Below are 18,411 nucleotides of genomic sequence, written 5' to 3' on the forward strand. Positions count from 1 at the left end.
AACTGTAAAGATGTAGTCAAAGCATGTAAAGACATATGCAAAGTATACAAAACTGTGAAAACCTACCTCTTCCCTTCACATATTTTCACATGCTATCGATGATACCCTCCATAGGTGAAAAGCAGATACTCATAGTTATTTTAAGGAGATAGGAAAGTAAACTAGATGCTGATGTCTTTTCATTAGCCTGTTTTAATTAACACTGTTGTGAAAACATTTAAAACCTCTTTTCTAGTAAAACTGAAGATACTGAGGAAAAATATTTTCTCCAGACTAAAACCCTTTCTAGACTTTTCTCTTTAGGACAGCAGGTAAGTCCATGGAAGGGTCTTTTGGGGGGTAAATGCTTTAAGCGTAATAACTAAAACTTAGACCCATCTAAGGACAGTCTCCTTTTTCTTTATCCCCTAAGGCAATCAGCCTAAGACCCTGCCAAGGGATGCTTTTTCTATATTATTTTTTTAGCATCCTTCTCTGTTATTCAGAAGAGATCCCCAGTCTTCTATTAAGAATTTCTAGATACTGAACTGGTTGGAGTTTCATTGATTCCTTGAGGAAAATGTACAGAAAAGAACTGGATGACGACTTTGTTAATTATTTGGGGATGTTAACCCCCAAACTGCATTTTAACATACTACAGTCTTTTCCTTGTTCAAGATTCCAATAAATGTTACCTAAAATTATCTGGCAGGGTGACATGTCAGAGGGCAAGTGGGTCCTATGCCAATTTGGACATTAGGTTAATGATAAATTTTTAAAAATTGTTTCTGGCAGATGTGTACTAAAAAAACAAAAACAGAAACAGAAAAAAAAGTATTTTTCCTCAACATCATTTATGATCTTTTTTTGGAATATTCCCTTATTTGAGGTTTCCTGAAAATCAATTGATGAATAACTTGAAAATTTTGTCACTTTTGACATGGATTTCTTTTGAACACTTTGTAGCCATGCCCAGCCACTTTCTTCAACTTTCTTTTCTTAATTGCTTTTTGAGTTACCTCCTATGGCTACTTAAGCGTTGATCCAATTTTTTCCCTAATTAAAGCCTGTTTTCCTGTATTTGCCTTTCCTTTTATGCTTAGTGCCTGTGCACAATAAGTGATTAATAAATGCTTATTACTGATTAATTGATAACCTTTAGTTATATCCTACTCTGACTACACACCACTGGACAAAATTCATTTCTGTATGCTAAGGTCATTATCTATTGCTGCTTCAAGTTCTTTCTTCCACTTTCAATTCTCACTACTTAAGATCCACTATATCAACTTTAAATTCCATTTTCTCCCCATTTTAGATAAATAATTTTCAACCATTCAAAAGGTTGTTTAATATTACTAGCACTAAGGAAGACATCTTGTGCTAAAAATTGGAGGCATTTCAAATAGAAAAATTTTATCATATGTTTAAAGAACAGAGGAATTATCTGTATTAAAACCAAGATACAATCTACCTTTTACAAGTGAAGGACTGATATTCAAATATTTGAATGAACGTGTTCTCATCAACGTGGGTATTCCCTCCAGCAGCAGAGACCCCTAATGCACTCATACCTATTCATCCTCTACCACTCTTGCCCATATCCTCCCATGAGTTCACTAAAGGGAGATATGCTCAACATGCTGGGGACCTCCTTGCTTTCTTTTGACTGCAAAGACACCAAGGGAGTAAGCAAACTATCCCTCAGTTATCTCTCATTTTCTTTTTTTTTTTTTTGGAGGGGGGAAGGCAGGGCAATTGGGATTAAGTGACTTGCATAAGGTCACACAGCTAGTAAGTGTGTCAAGTGTCTGAGGCCATACCCCTCATTTTCTCCATGTCATCATCTTATTTTTCACTCATACATTTTTCTTTTCATAACCATTTAGGAATTATTTTCATCTTTCATCTTCAAACACCTTCATTTCCAATTATAATCCTCCCCATCCTCTACTAAGAAAGCTGCATCTTGTAACAAAGAATAACAAAGAGATAAAGCAATTGGTTTGGCAAAACTAACCATTACATCAACTAAATCTGACAACGTATGCAACGTTCCACACCCACAGTACCTAACCTCTCTGCAAACAAGGGAGAGAAATGCATGTTCTCATCTCTTCTCTAAGGTCAAGCTTATTCATTATAATGACATGGTATTAAGTTTTGGTTTTGTTCTTTCCATTTACTGAAGTTGCATGTATTATTTTCCTGGTTTTGCTCTTTGTGTTTAATATGTGAGCATTTATCTACTGGGAAATGGCTCTTGTTCTACTATGGTTGCATAGCTGGAATTTTCTCTGGAGGGGCGGGGTGGAGGAGGATGGAGGACGTATGGAGGACTATACCAGTTGTTGGGAACTCCTGAAATGTTAGTCAGTCAGTCAACTAGTATTTACTAAGCGGCTGCTCTGCTGCCAGGCACGGTGCTAGGCACTGAGGATATTTAAAACAAAACAATATCAAAACCAGTCCCTGATCTCAAGGAACACACAGCCAAAGGAGAGTGGGGGTGGGGAGGAAACAACATGAAAACAATTAAACAACAATAATAATAATGACAATAACTAGCATTTATACAGAATTTTCAAGTCTGCAAAGCACTTTACAAATATTCATTTATTTTATCATTGTAGCGACCATGGGAGGCAGACACGATTATTATCCCCATTTTACAGATGAGGACGCTGAGGCAAATAGAAATTGAGCGACTTGTCCAGGGTCACACACGTTTGAGGCAGAATTTGAAATCGGGTCTTGATGACCCCATGTGCAGAACTCTATCCGCTGCACCACAGACCTGTACAAACAAGATATATACAGGATAAATTTGGGATAAATCTTCATGGGGAGACACTAAAATGAGGGAGGGCCAGAAAAGACTTGCTGCAGGCAGTAGGACTTCAGAAGAAACTTGAAGCCAAGTGAAAGAGGGAGGGAATTCCAGGCATGGGAGACAACCAGGGAAAGTGCTCAGGGCCAGGAGATGGGAGTGTTCTGTGCCAGGAACATCACCGAGGCCAGGATCCCTGGATCACAGAGTATGTGATGGGGACTACGGGTAAGAAGATTAAAAAGTTGCTTGGGGCGGGGAACGGGTTATGAAGGGCTTTAAAAATCAAACAGAGGATTTCATATTTGAGACAGGAGGAAAGAGGGGGCCAATGGAATTAGTCGAATAGGAGGATGATATGGTCAGACCTGCACTTTAGGAAGGTTAGTTTGACACCTGAGTGAAAGATGGATTGGAATGAGGGAGAGATTTAAAGCAGGGAGGCCCACCAGTAGGCTACTGCCATAGTCTGGGCATTGGGTGATGAGCAACTGCACCAAAATGGTGGCAGTGTCCAGGAAGAGAAGGGGGCATATGTGAGAGATGATATAAAGGTAGAAATGACAAGAATTAGCAACTGATTGAATGTGAGGGGTGAGAGTAAGGAATTGAGGATAACATCTAGGTTATGAGTCTAGGTGCCTGGGAAGATGCCGGGGGGGGGGGGGTGGGGCCCTCAAGAGCATAAGGAAGTTAAGAAGAGGGAAAGGTTTAGAGAAAATGATAACGAGTTCAGCTTTAGCCCTGTTGAGTTTAAGATGTCTACAAGTCATCTGTTTCAAGATGGCTAAGAGGCAGTTAAAAGATGCAGGACTAGAGGTCAGGAGAGAGGTCAGGGCTGGACAAACTGGAGTTTAGAGAGTCATCGCCACTTAACCACACAAATCTGCACCTGCTCTGCAGTTTATAACCTTAGAAAGCTGCCTGCAACAGCAAGAGGTTAAGCATCTTACCCAGGGGCCTCACAGCCAGCACAGGCCCAAGTCAAGACTTGGACTCAACTATTCCTGTGTACAAAGGCAGTCTCTACTCACTATGCCATGCTACCTCTCAGGATGTATTATTTCTCTATAAATCCTGAATATCAGATCCTCTGTTCATGCATTTCTTTCATGACCCCCTTTATACCACTTCTCCTTCATAATTCCTTTTATGTAACGTGTTACCAAATGCTCACACCCACCAGGCACACTTTACCACTGGCCCTTGGGGGATACTCAAACTCAATTCTTTGCAAGTTGCATGGTTCCCTGACTCTCAACCATACACCATCACAAGAGTTTCCATATTAAAAAGATGTGCCATTTTAGGTAGAAATGCATGGCAACACCTTCTTGGAGGAGCATTTTTAAGCTAGCATTTTGCTCTACTGAACCAATTTTTAATAGTCTCAAAAATTAATACAGTGCAATCTTGCATTTTCTACATCTTTTAGCCAATGGTATGATAGAAAAGATATGGAATATCACTTGAGAAATACTGTGCCTACTCCTTACTAATATCCGTGATGAGGGTTCGCCTCCACACCATAATGAGGCATAAGAGTAGATGGAGTTTTAGTGGAGGTGGAAAAGATTACAGATTTTATATCAGTATTCTCTGGCACATGACTAATACTGTCAGCAACAGCAGCACTGTCAAATATCAAGAACAACCGATGATATCTAACACCCACGCCCACACAGTCATCTCCCCCCCCCATGATGCCTTATTTCAAATAGAGCTTTATTTTAAAATGAATTCCAGCTGTCTTCAAAAGCCATTGCTCCTTTCACAGGAACCATGTCATCAAGTGAGTAATCTGTGCTCACATCATGAAATGTGACTCTGATTCCCGATTTGAGGACTTAGGGTCTACCTTGCCTGATATGGGACTAAAATGAAAAGCCCCCTAAAGCCTGGGGGGATGAGGAAAAAGGAAGCAGGGGTAAAATGAATGCATCAAGAAGCTGCACATAACCAGACCAAACTCTCAGAAACTTTCTGTGACCTGATATTTGAAACAAGGACCACTTGGAGAATGTGACATTCAGTAAAGGTTAGGAGCCAGAGCTGCACGCCCCCACTCAGACTTTAGGGTGGAAAGCTGCTATGGCAGGGATACTTAACCTGAGGTCCACAGACTCCCAAGGAATCCACAGACAGATTTCAGGGGGACCGAGTTCAAATCCAGCCTCAGATACCAGCTGTGTTCTCTGTCTGCCTTAGTTTCCTCATCTGTAAAATGGGGTTAATAATAGTACCGACCTCCCAGGGCTGTTGTGAGACTCAAACAAGGCAATATCTGTAAGCTGCTTAGCACAGTTCATTGATACTGCCAGCACTGTTTAAATACCAGTTGTTATTGTTAGCATATCTATATCCATATCCATGTAGATCAATATATTAGATAGATATGCATATGTACCCTCATATTTTTTCCTGGACAACCAGATGTCAACATAATTGGTTTTCTTTGTAATCCCATGTATTTCATGTTGTGGATTTTAAAAACATGATTCTGACTTCACCAGACTGCTAGAGAGGTTCATGACATACAAGAAGGTTAAGAACCTCCATCTATGCTCTTGGAACTCCAGCTGATCAGAATTAACCTTACAGGCTTTTTTTTTTTCCTGACAACCCTTTTAAATCACCTGGTCTCAATATGCTGGCTTAGGTGCTCACTCATCTTCTTGATACAGGACTGGAATTACTTGATCGCTGACTATCACCTAAAGACGTTGGGAGACTAATGTGGTAATGTGTATAACATGTTGTGAGCTCTTCAGAGAAAAGTGCCATGTGAAAATGAGGGGTCCTGAGATCTGTCAACCAGTAAAATATCTAGATGCTCTGCTTCACAGTCATGGCCCAAAGAATTTAAGGGTTTTTAAGGATTTCAGTGTTAAAAGTTCAAATATTTGGATCATAAAATTAATAAGGCATTTTAAAATAAAAACAAGAAATGCACATATTTCCACAAGTACCCTCATTTTGTGATTTCAAGGCTGCTAAGCACAAATAGCATTATTCTTGATATTGGCAGGGAGACTGACCTTCACTTAAAATTCTCAATTCACTTACTAGTTGACTAAAAGTTCACATAAAAATACATTTATTTGGACATAAGAGACAAACGCAGATTTTTTTCCCCAGATTCCCCTTTCGTTACCCATGTAACAGTCTTGATGGACAAGAAATGCAAAGCTCAAATTCCCAGAACTGCCCAAAATCAATTATATTACAAGCTTAAAGAACACAAAACTGGGGCAGCTAGGTGGCGCAGTGAGTAGGTAGAGCACCAGCCCTGGAGTCGGGAGGACCTGAGTTCAAAACCGGCCTGAGACACTTGACACATGTACTAGCTGTATGACTTTGGGCAAGTCACCTAACCCCAATTGCTGTGCCAAAAAAAAAAGAACACAAAACTATGTTGAATATAAGATCAGAAATAGTTACTAGAAGATGCTGTTTTTAATATTCCAACTTCAGAGGATAAAACCTACATGATTTGTTTCTTAAGTAAAACTTCCTTATCTAGTCTGGAAAAGATAGAATTCTAAGAGCAAAAAATAACTACTACTATTTCCTCAATGCTCTTCCCCTTCATCCCATTTCTTAGCACTGGGAAAAAAATTTAATGACCAGTTACCCCCACGGGCTACTTGGAAAATAAACCACTGTTATCTACGATAGAGGTAAAGAGGGGGTGATCTGCCAAGGTCAATGAAAAGAACCAGAAAAAGAATGGATAATCAACAAACCTACAAAATTTGAGCTGCAACATTTGAGCATTCTGATTCACAGTTAGATTATTCCAAAATATCTCTGGAGACAATTTAAACTCTCACGGAAAGACTCAGGCATATTATGCTGTAAATTTGAGTCATCTTGAAATAACAGCAATATCTTTCTTTAAACAGAAATACAAGGAACGCTAGCACACGTCATACTTAGCAACACAAAAGCACAAATGAAGTAATAATTTTCCCAAATTGTGATGAAATATTTTTCTAAATTTATAAAGACCAAGTAACTACACTGAACATAACAAAATCCAAATTTAGATCAGCTAAGCCCTGATGAGAATCATATTTCAAAGGGCATTCAGAAGAAGCAGAGAAAAGTCACAGGAAGCAATTTTATGTTTTCTGGTAAGAATCTACACAGTAGGTTGTTTGAGCAGAGAGGTGAAGTAGAAGGGAACAATGAGAACAGAACCACAAAGAAAAGGGAGCCAGTTAAGATCTGCAGCAGTGCCTACACAATGTGGGCATCTCCCTTGCTACCAATGTATGTGACTGTGACACATTCCACAAGCGCAAGGGCAGCAAGCGCCTCTCTTGCCAATAAAAGGGGTCACACCGTACTTTTCCCTGGGTAGCCTGATGGCTTCTCCTTCCAAGCATGATGAATCAGTAGCAACCACAATGTCTCCATATTACAATTCAGATATCTCTGAGCTACCCACAGAGACTTACAAAGAAAGCAGTGGATGCCCAAGCAATTTCTCTTGCTTGGCCCAGAGCCAAAGGATAAAATACTCATACCATTTCCACTAAGCTGAAGGTGAACAAGAAAAGAAATTTTCAAAGGAAGTTTTATTTTCTACAATTGTTCATTTAAACACATATAGAGCTCAGAGCCATATGCAAAAAGCAAAAAAAAAAAAAAGAGAGAGAGAAAATAATCTTCTAAGTGATATTTCTAAATTGATTATACATTAAATGATCAATGGATTGTACGTTAGAAAAATTAATGAATTTGAACAATTCAATTTATATTAACAATATTTTAATGATAAAATAAGATATGTGATTTTTATAAAAAAAATCAAATGTTTTATTGATGTTCTTTTTAAAAATATTGCTGACTTTCAAACAACTCTCCTTACCTCCCGAACTCAAACCCCACCCCCCCCAAGAACCCTTTCTTATAACAAAGTGTTATAAGTGTTATAAATCTACATATTAGCCATGGAGGCCTCATTCCACTCCTATGCACTCTCCTCTCTTTCCGCTGAACAGCAGGAAACAAACTTCTCTGAAGTTATGTCTAGTCACTGCATTGATCAAAATTCTGATGTCTTTGACTTGATTCTTTTTAAAACACAAACAAGAAATAGGGAAATATCAGGAAGTTTCATTTATTTTCCAAAAATGAAACAAAAAATATACACATATATACACACATATTTGCATATGAACATATATGGATAGGCCCCCCAAAAAGCTTGTGTTCATTAATCTCTAGTTTCTTATAAGTTAAAATGAAATAAAAATTTAATAAGGGTCTCTAATTTATGACTAATTCTACTTTAATGGTTTTTGTTTCATCTCCCAGGAGAATGTGAGCTCCTTACTGTTCCATTTTTGTCTTTATAAAACCTGCATCTAATCCTGTCACATGCACATAGTAAGCATGTAATAAAAGGTTATTGAATTGAACAGAAAATTGGAATGTTAAAATGTTCATTGAGCTTTGTAATACTAATGAGTCACTGCTAGGTTTTTCCCTTCTCATTTATATTTATTTTTCTAGCAGTTACAAAATATTTTTTTCATATTTAATTTTTTTTTACTTATTAGGAATTAAGGTATGACTACCAGATCATAGCTCTGGAGCTGAAAGGTCCCTCAGAGGTCATCTAGTCCATCTCTCTTTTTTTATATCTGAAGAAAATGAGTTATACTAATATAAAAAGTAATTCCTAAAATAAAGGGAAAATTTAAGATCTAATTTTTGTTATTCTTTGAGCAGTAGTCTGACCTCCAATGTCCCACTTGAATTACTATTTGGAAGCAGATATTCTCATACAGAACTTATAAGCATTTTTTAGATTTCATGAAACCAATGAAACCAAAAGTGTTTCTATATTGGGGCCAAACCAAGTAATTCACTAAATATAAGAACTTTATTGGCGCTGAACCAAATAATTCACTAAATATACATGCTTTTTCCAGACAAGAAATTATGTTTAACAACAAAGGGCTTTTTTTAATCACATGAAGACAAAATTAAACTGCCTCCTCTCCCCCCGCAAAAAATCCCACAAGCTTATGGTACAATGGAAAGAACATGGACCCTGGAGTCAGAGGACCTGCTCTGACATTTAACATCCATCTCTGTGGCCGAACATCTCTGGTCCTCAGTTTAACTCTGCTGCTAAATCATAGAGTTGGCTAAGAGGCCTTTGGAATCCCTTCTACCTCCAGTTTTGTGATCCTATTGTTCCCCACTCACCCACCCCTCCAAAAAACTAAACCAACAAAACACTAAAAGCTCCAGGAGGAATGTCATTATTAATGGTAGCTTCAGTTAATAGATATATTTTCTGGACGTAATTAGCAGATATCTCCATGAAAGACTTCACTATGAGAGACATCACTATGCATTAAAAGCATCATTCCGCTGCCTTAGTCACCTTCAGCCATAAACATTTTTACATTGTCAAAGTTTAAGGTTATGGCTTGAGTTAACAGTAGGTCAGTGAAACAGAACTGAAACTGTATCGCCCTCTGCTGTTTAGCTGAGATATTGAACCAATAGCTTCCCACTGACTGCCACAAAAATTTCCAAGCGTAAAAGGAAAATCAACAAAAAATGCAAAATTATTTTTTCAAACATAGTTAACCTTATATTTTGGCATGGATTAATTTAAATTATGAATAAAAGTATTTGGGGAGATTTTACAACCAACCATCATCAACATTATTTTATGTCTACGCACCAAACACCAAAGTAGATTTTCCTTCTTAAAAGTAAAAATACAAAGTGTTTTGTTAAAATGACATGAAATGTTATGTTCTGAAAAGATCCGATGCTTAATACTTTGGGACTATGGACAAGTTGTTTCATTTCTGGGCCTCAATTTCCTCATCAGTAAAATGGACACAAGGGCTGGGTGAGGCTTGGGAGGACAGCAGTAGGCTAAGGCGATCAGGTGCCAGGACTAAGTCTGGCATCAATATGGGGGCCCCCAAAGGGCAGAGGGGCCACCAGAGTGCCTAGGGAGGGGCAAACCAGCCCAGGTCAGCAATGGAAGGGGCCAGGGTTGTAGTCGCAGCTAAGATCCCGTCTTCTACAAGAAGCTTTTCCTGATCCACCTTCATGCTAGTGCCTTCCCTCTGCTGACAACAGAGATTTTCCGTTTCACATCCAATCCTCTTTTTCTTGTTTTATTTGATGTTTGTTAGGTTTAAAAGAAAAGACAAATTGAAGCTCTCTCCATATGTAGTAATTCAAAGAGCTGTTGTTTCATCAGCCCAGATAATCTTGGCCCCCTCTAACACTTGGCCGCCTGCAGAACTTTAAAATATTCTGTCGCCTAAACATGTTTTCTTACTATATTTAAAATAATACTATTCTATACTTAGTGTACATAAAATCTAATTATTACAATTTACTCAAGGCATATGAGGTTTTACGAGTCTAAGTCTTATAAGGTGAAAAAAAAATGTATCTAATTCCCAAGTTCTTCAGTAAGGTTACTTACCAAACAACTGTTTTAAAGAAAGTTCTGAGGGTGAGGAGAGTAATGACTACAGTCAGCCTTGTGGTGGCAGCGATAAAATATTCACAGGGTAATAGAATCATAGATCTAAATCTAGGGACCTCAGAGGTCATCTAATCCAACTCACTCTTTATAAACAAGGAAGAAGGCCCAGGGAGGTAAATTTATGCAAGGTCACAAAAGTACCAAACAGCAGAAGTAGGATTTGAAACCATGTTCTCTGACTCTGCAGCAAGGGCTCTTCACCTTTTTTATGTCATGGGTCCCTTTGGCAACAGTCTGGTGAAGGTTGTTCTTATAACTATGTTTTTAAATGCATAAAATAAATCCCAAATGATTACAAAGGAAACCAATAATATTTAAATATAATTTTCAAAATATTTTTGAAAAAATCAAGTGTACAGATCCATGGTTAAGACTTGTCCCTATTCCAGAACCAGTATTATTAAACCAATTATATTAAAATATAATTTGCAAAAAAAAAAAATTTTGTTAAAAATCAAGTCTATAGACCTATGGTTAAGACTTGTCCCTACTCCAGAGCCAGTAGTCTTTTCAACTGATTCCAATGCCTTTGTATGCTAAGAGCTGCTCTAAACTTCTTAACTTTAAAAACGTTGGTGGGGATGTTATGACATTATTATTCTTCTATTATCAGTGAAAATTACATGTTATCATCACCGTACATAAAGTATTTGTGTAGGAAAAATTCTGTTTCTAGTCCGAGCAATTACTGACCAACCTCAAAATACAGGAAAGTGAATGGAGTTGGCAAGCTGTCATTAAAAATGTGATTATTCATTGGCAGCCTGCATCCTGGGGTGGGATGTCGGGTCTCACAAAGTCATTAAGGAATATGAGGAGAAGAATATGAGCATAATCCTCAGAGCTAATTAGAATAAGAGGAAAAGAATCCAAACTTTAACTAAAGGGATGAACAGACTTCAGCAACTTTTGGACATAAAAGAGGTAAAGGAATCAAAAAAAAAAAAGGGAAGAAAAAAGATCTAAGCCAAGTTGGGGAATAGAGACAAATGTCCCCTTAGAAGATGTAGTAGCAAATGTCTGACTACGTGATGGGTATCTTAAGAATTCTACATTCTGTATATTTATCTTTTATATATATCCTCACTCCTCCCTGACCCTCCTCCCCTTTTAAGTTATGCACTAAAGTTTCTATTTGAAAAAAAAAAAACTTTGTGTTGGGTAAAATAAGGAAAGAAAAGATTGTCTATTACAACTAGCCCCAGAGAACTGAGGAAAGCAGACTACCCTGTAGATGCTGCCAGGGTGAGAAAGGCTGTAAGAGACCTTGGGCGTAGCCTTTTAGAACACAAAGGAAATCTCACCTCCTTATTGCCTAGGTAATTTCTGTACAGGAAGATGCTCCAGAAAATGTTACCTCCGGGAAACTATCATTCTGTGGTCACTGCCACAAATAATGCCCCAAACTCCTTTTTATTTATATTTTATATAATGCTGCCAGCTAGTGGTCCTATCTTATACTGAAATATTGGCAGTAGCATTTCATAGTTACTTCAACTATTCTGCTATCTACACTCTCTGCTGCATGGTCATTCCTGATCTATAGAAAGGTGAGCTTGTTTGATAAATTCTATTTACCAGACAGCAAGAGGAAACCTTGCTGCTCCTGCCTCACCCCCAAAGGGGGCATATATCAGACTAGAAAACAAGATTATGGTCTCAGATTACATCATAAATTGAACATCCTACATAATTTTACCAAATAGTCTTCATTCATCTTGAGAAAAGCAAAACACTTCAAGTAAAATATTTTTGACCATTTGCAGAGAACTTTACAGAGAAAAAGTAAGAAGTACTTTTCTTCACCAGAACAAGCCCCCCTCATAAAGTATATGTGCGAAAGAATACATATGTTGTCCAAATAGTGTTCGAAGTAACAAGATACAGCCTATGGGTAAAAATTTTGAAAAAAAAAACTACACAGATTGTCATTGTTTTGTGTAAATGTATTATTTCATTATTTCTTATGCCAGCTGAAAGAGATATCTCTCTCTCTCTTCAAATTCCTCATGAGGCAGTTGTAGCATATTAAAAGAGCAATGGATGTGAAGTTATTAGCACTGGGTTCAGATCCTGGCTCTTTTATTTACTAGTTTGTGATCTTGGTCAAATCCCTTTAATTCCGTGACTCGGTTTTCTCATCTATAAAGTATGAGTAATTCCTATAACAGCTATCTCACATGGTTGTGAGTAAAACAATCAATTAGTCAACAGGCATATACCTAATACCTACTGCATATCAGGCTTTGTGCTCAAAAAGCACTTTGTAAAACTGAAATTGCTATTAAAATGTTCAGTAAAATAACTCATTGCAGACCATCGTCTTTGAACTTTGCACCTCCTGTCCTATGATATGGTTATTTATGTCTATGTCATCTGCTTCTCTTCCCCACTGCCACCCCTACCCCACTGGAATAAATTACTCAAGGGCAAAGACTGTTTCTGCTCTGATTTTGTGTGTGCAAGACCTAAGAGAGAGCCTTGCACATAGCAGAGTTTTAATAAAGTGTTTAATAAATATTTGTTTGAATGAAAATGAACTGAATTAAATTTAGTCAATAACACATTTTGCGCTTTATAATTGCCATTTTCTGCTAATATGTAACTTCAAGCAGAGAAAATTCTATAGGATTATACCTCTACTAAACAAAGATGCCTTCCTAGTTAGGTGGTCAGATAAAATATTTGGTCTCTCAATAAATCCTCTGTTTATCAGGGACTCAGACGGAAAGATGATACTTTGTCACTTCCCTAATAGATCCATTTCTTTACCTATAGTTTTTAAATGTATTCCAATAAAAGGAGGAAGGAAATACAGGAAAGAAAGCAGGTTGACTTAGCTAATAAAAGAAGTTTCTCCTTTAATAACTTCTGCAGTCATATAAATTTTAATGTTAGTAAGAAAAATCACACTGTACATTCACTATTGTAAAACTTATAAAAGGTAGATATAGAGAGAACAAAATTGCAACTTACAGATATTCCCTGTGTTGTCAAAGCTGGTAAAAATATCTTCAACATTTATAGGCCCTTGGTTATTCCTGGAAAATAATCAAAGATTTTCTTTAATATCTGTGAAACATCAACATCCCTTAATCAAAAAAAAAGCTGAAATAATTATTGGTCATTTTTTATAGAGTTAACATATATCTGCAGCTAAAAAAATCTTCCATAGGATCTCAGAGTTAGAGCAGGAAGAGACCTTAGAGTTAATCAAGTCCAATCCCCTCATTTTATAGATGAGGAAACTGAGTTGCAAAAAGGTTAACTGACTTGCCCAAGGTCACACAGCTAAGCCACTGATGAAGAATTCAACCCAGATCTTCCTGACTCAAAGAGTAGCCAATCCATGACACCATGTTGCTAGCCTTCCAATTTCATTTTCAGAAATATTTCACGCTCACTAGAAAGGGAAGAAAAAATTAACTAGAGCATCTAGTCTTAAACAAACTGCTGAAATAGTCAACATGGTAGCAAGCATTCTTTGCAGACTTTATTGGCACCAAAGACAAGACAATGGCAGAGCTGGTGAGGGAGGCATGACAGATGTGCAAACCAGAGAATGGACAGCATGTGTGTTCTTGCTCAGAATGTTCCATTAACCTAAAGTTTAGGGTCAGCTAGCATCACTGTGGGTTAAAGTTTAGCGGAAGTTCCCATACTTTTGTAGAAACCTCAAAGACCAATCTCCCATTATGGTGTGCTGGATGGGAACAAGAAACATGACAGACAACATGTGAATTATAAGCTACTAAAAAAAATAAGGATGGGACAGGTTTTTTTAAATTTCATTTTGTATGTATATGATACTCCTCACAGAAGTAATGTATCCTCATTCATAAAGATGTCAATGTGTCATACGGTTTCAGCTTTTCCCCCCAATAATGGAGCTAGCTAGCCAGTACTTAGATGGCACAGGGATGCTTTACGTCCATCAACTTTTTTTACATTTTAATGTTACATTTCAAAATAATTGGTTTCCTTTGAAATTCTATTTATGTTACTTTATACATTTAAAAACTTTATACATTTAAAAACTAAAACAAGGGGCACACAGGCTTCACCACGCAGTCACCAAAGGGATCAATGAAGCAAAAAAAAAAAATGCTAAAAAAAACCAAAAACTAGCAGCACTTTAAAGTTTGCAAAGAAATTTTCAGGTTACTTCATTTGATCCTCAGAACAATCCTAGGAGATAGACACTACTATTAATACCATTTGACTAATAAGTGAACTAATGCCAAGAAAGGTCAATGGTCAATAAACATTTATGAAATACCTACTATGTGCCAGGCACCGTGCTAATTAAGTAACTTACCGAAGGTCAAATAGCTAATAAGTGTCTAGGGCAGGATTTGAACTCTTCCTCATTCCAAATCCAGTGCTCCATCCACTACACCATCTAAGCAACAGTTTCCTGCTGAACGAGACACACGTATCTGCCTGCTCTGTCATGTGACCAACAACACATATTTGTAAGACGATTGGCCAGATTTGGAGGATCGTTTGTGACTGTATAACTGAACAAAGCTAACTGGCTAACGTGGTTCAAAAAGTAGTCTTAATCACACTAGGTATTAACCCAGCGAGCTAACTAGCACAGATGAAGCAGTGCTTCTTCATCCTTATTAGACATGTTATTCTGCCCCTTGTGTGTACATAATACATGATTATCAACAGAAAGTATAGTAAATGTGAACCTTTGGTGAAATTTTTAGGATAAAATACCTAAAATAATGCTATTGCTAATCATCTGCCCGACTACTGCCCCCCAAATCCTATATTTATAGGTACGCATGCTATCTTCATTAGTACATAAATAAATGCATATACAAACATATACTAATTCTTTATACTCCAGAACATCTTAACAAGGATTCACCCATTTAAAAATCAAGGGGGGAAAGTTAACATTTAGCTCTATCTAAGACTAAATAAACTCAAAATAAAACAATCATGATAAAAGCAATTATTTTTAAAATCAGAAACCAAAGGGAAATATGTAAACATGAAAACCCCACAAGTATATGGAGGAGGCACGTGGTATTCAGAAAGCAAATGTAATAGATTTTTTCAAGGTAGAAAAGGTAAAGATGTTCCCCAGCCTTCATAGAAGGTGTAGAAATGGTCTAGAACTAAAATGAACAGGCACACATATAACATATGGAAAGAACAGATGTGAAGGCTTTATGAAAATTCACAAGTGCTATTCAAAAGAGATCCTTTTTTAATTAACTAGTATAGGCAAATGAAGAGTACAGTGGGCACATGCAAACGGCACTAAGACAGGCGAGGTCAAAGGATATGAACAGTTTTCAAAGGAAGAAATCCAAGCTATTAACAACCATATGGAAAAAATGCTCCAAATCACTAATAAATCAAAGAAATGCAAGTTAAGGAAACTCTGTGGTTCCAGCTTATAACCACCGAATGGGCAAATGTGACAAAAAAGGATAATGGCAAATATGGGAGATGAAGGGAAACAGGCATATACTCATGCTCCTTTGGAGGAGCTGTGGATTGATCCAGACTATTCTGAAAAACAATTTGGAACTATGTCCAAAAATTCACTAAACTGTACATAGTCTTTGACTCAGAGACAATACTACAAGACTATTCCTCAAAAAAATCAAAGAAAGATGAAAGAGATCCATATATGCAAAAACATTATATTTTTGTAACAGCAAAAAACTAATAACTAAGGGAGTACCCATCTACTGGGGAATAGTTAAACAAACTATGATATATGAATACAACAGAGTATTATTATATTGTGAGAAATGACAAAAGGGACGTTTTCAGAAAAGTAGGAAGATGTCTAGGAACTGATGCATAGAGAAGAACGGGGGCGGGGCGGGGAACTTACACAATAAACATTATAAAGAGAACAGAAGGAGAATGCTAGCCACCTCCTGACAAAGGAAAGTGATGGCCTCAAGATATAGCAGGAGATGTACATTTCTGAACATAGTCAATGTAGGAATTTGCTTTGCTTACTATACAGATTTGGTACAATAATTGTTTTCTTTTGTTTTTGTTCAATTCAGGTCAGGGGAGATAAGAGCAGGAAAAAATTAATTCTTGCTAATTGAAAAAATAATTTAACTCCCTTTCAAAAGCACTGCTAGGGGCCATAGTTCCTGTTTGAGGACCCGAAATAGATGAGCCACTGAAGCTAGAAGAATGTGTGTGTGTGTGTGTGTGTGTGTGCGCGTGTGTGTGCGTGCGCATGTGTGTGTGAGCATGTGTGTGTGCACGCGCGAGCGTTTCTGTGTGCGCGCGCGTGTATGTGTGAGTGCCTGTGTGTGTGTGCGCGCGTGCGTGTATGTGTGTATGTATTGTGCCTGTGTGTGCCTGTGTGCATGTGTGCATGTGCGTGTGCATGTGTAGGTGTGTGTGTATATGTGTGCACATGTGTGCGTGCGTGTGTGTGTGTGTGTGTGTGTGTGTGTGTGTGTGCCTGTGTATATGGAAATCAATTAGCACAGGGACAGGAACTGGACTTGCTATTTCATTGGTACTGAGAACTCCCAAGTGGGGGAAGTACTTCTACCAATGCAGACAGAAGTTCTTCACAACTTCCAGTCTTAGAGAGCTACCTTGAACACTGAGAGATCGTGATTTGCCCATGGTCACACACCTATCATATGTCAAAGGAAGAACTTGAACCCCAGGAATCCTTACTTCAAGGCTGATTATGCATTTCTCCATGCTGCCTCTCATGGCAATTAATCAGCTCACTGAATGCCTAACAAGTCTGCAATCAGTCATTTATTAAGCACTTACTATATGCCAGGAAGTTAAGAACTAGAGACACAAAGAAAAGTAAAAACCACTCTCTGCTATCAAGTAACTCACATTTTAATGGGGAAAACAATATCTAAATAACTAGGCACATACCAGTTGTGTGGAGAGATGGAAGGTCATCTTAGAAAGGCACTAGCAACTAGGAGAACCCAGAAAAACATGCTACAGAAAGTGAGACAGAGGTGAGGATGAAGAGCAGTCCAGGCATGGGAGAGAGCCACAGCAAAGGCCCAGAGGTGGGGGACAGAGCTAGTGCAGTGACTCACAAAAAGATGTGGAAAATCAAAGAATGTTCTAGCTGAAAGGGAGAGTAGAGACCTTCTCATCTGGCCCCCACAGATTACGGATAAGGAAACTGAGGAACAGAGGCTCAATGCACTATCACCTCATTGGTGTATTTCCCTAATAAATGGTTTCTCCCCTACTGCCTTCAAACATACCCAAGTCTCTCCCATCCTTAAAAAACCATCCCTGATCCCAACAATCTCCTCAAGGTATGCTCCTAAATCTCTCCTCCTTTTCTTGATCAAACTCCTTGACACTCTACACTTGCTGCTTTGACTTCCTTTCCTGAACTTCATCATGCTGCTGAAACTGTTCTCTGAAGAATTACCAATGCTCTCTTCACTGTCAAATCTGAGAGCCTTTCCTTAGTCTTAATTCACCATCAGATGCATATGACCCAGTTAATCACTCTCTCCTTTTGAATCCCCTCTCCTCTCTGAATTTGCTAGACACTGCTCTCTCCTGGTTTGCCTCCCTTTGTGAGAGTTTTCTCATCCCTTCTGCTGGATCATCATCCCTGTCACACCCCTAACTCTGGGTCTTCCCCAAACCTCTGCTCTGGGTCCTCTTCTCGCTCTATATTCTCTCTTTGTAATAGCATCCATGCCATGGCTTTAACTATCATATGTAAGCAGACAGCTGTGGATAGCCAGCCTCAATCTATCTCCCAGATTTTTATCCTGAAAGACCGATTGTCTACTAGACATTTATTTCAAATTGGATGTCCCAGAAACCTTTCAAACCAATGCACTGTCTTTCCTTTAAAACCCTCCTATCTTTCCACCTTTCCTATTTCTCTTGAAGGCAATACCTTTCTGCCCTCCTCCCTCTCCATCACTCCACATACTCAGTCACCAAACCTTGCCGTTTCTACCTTTATAACATCTCTCACCTCTGACCCCTTCTCTCCACTCATATAGCTACACATTCATTCAGGTCCTCAATAGCTCTTCACTAGATTATTGCAAAA

At 38.1% G+C, this 18,411-nt stretch overlaps 1 protein-coding gene across 1 annotated transcript in view; it reads right to left on the minus strand.

Annotated features, from left to right (window-relative positions):
* Positions 1 to 18,411, minus strand: part of CAMKMT (calmodulin-lysine N-methyltransferase) — a 536,340-nt gene that overhangs the window by 482,856 nt on the left and 35,073 nt on the right. The window contains 1 exon segment of the mRNA XM_036750026.1: positions 13,326 to 13,390. Within this exon segment, the coding sequence (XP_036605921.1) occupies positions 13,326 to 13,390 (65 nt within the window).

This window comes from Trichosurus vulpecula, chromosome 3 (assembly GCF_011100635.1).
Source record: "Trichosurus vulpecula isolate mTriVul1 chromosome 3, mTriVul1.pri, whole genome shotgun sequence".
In the NCBI taxonomy this organism is placed as follows: domain Eukaryota; kingdom Metazoa; phylum Chordata; class Mammalia; order Diprotodontia; family Phalangeridae; genus Trichosurus; species Trichosurus vulpecula.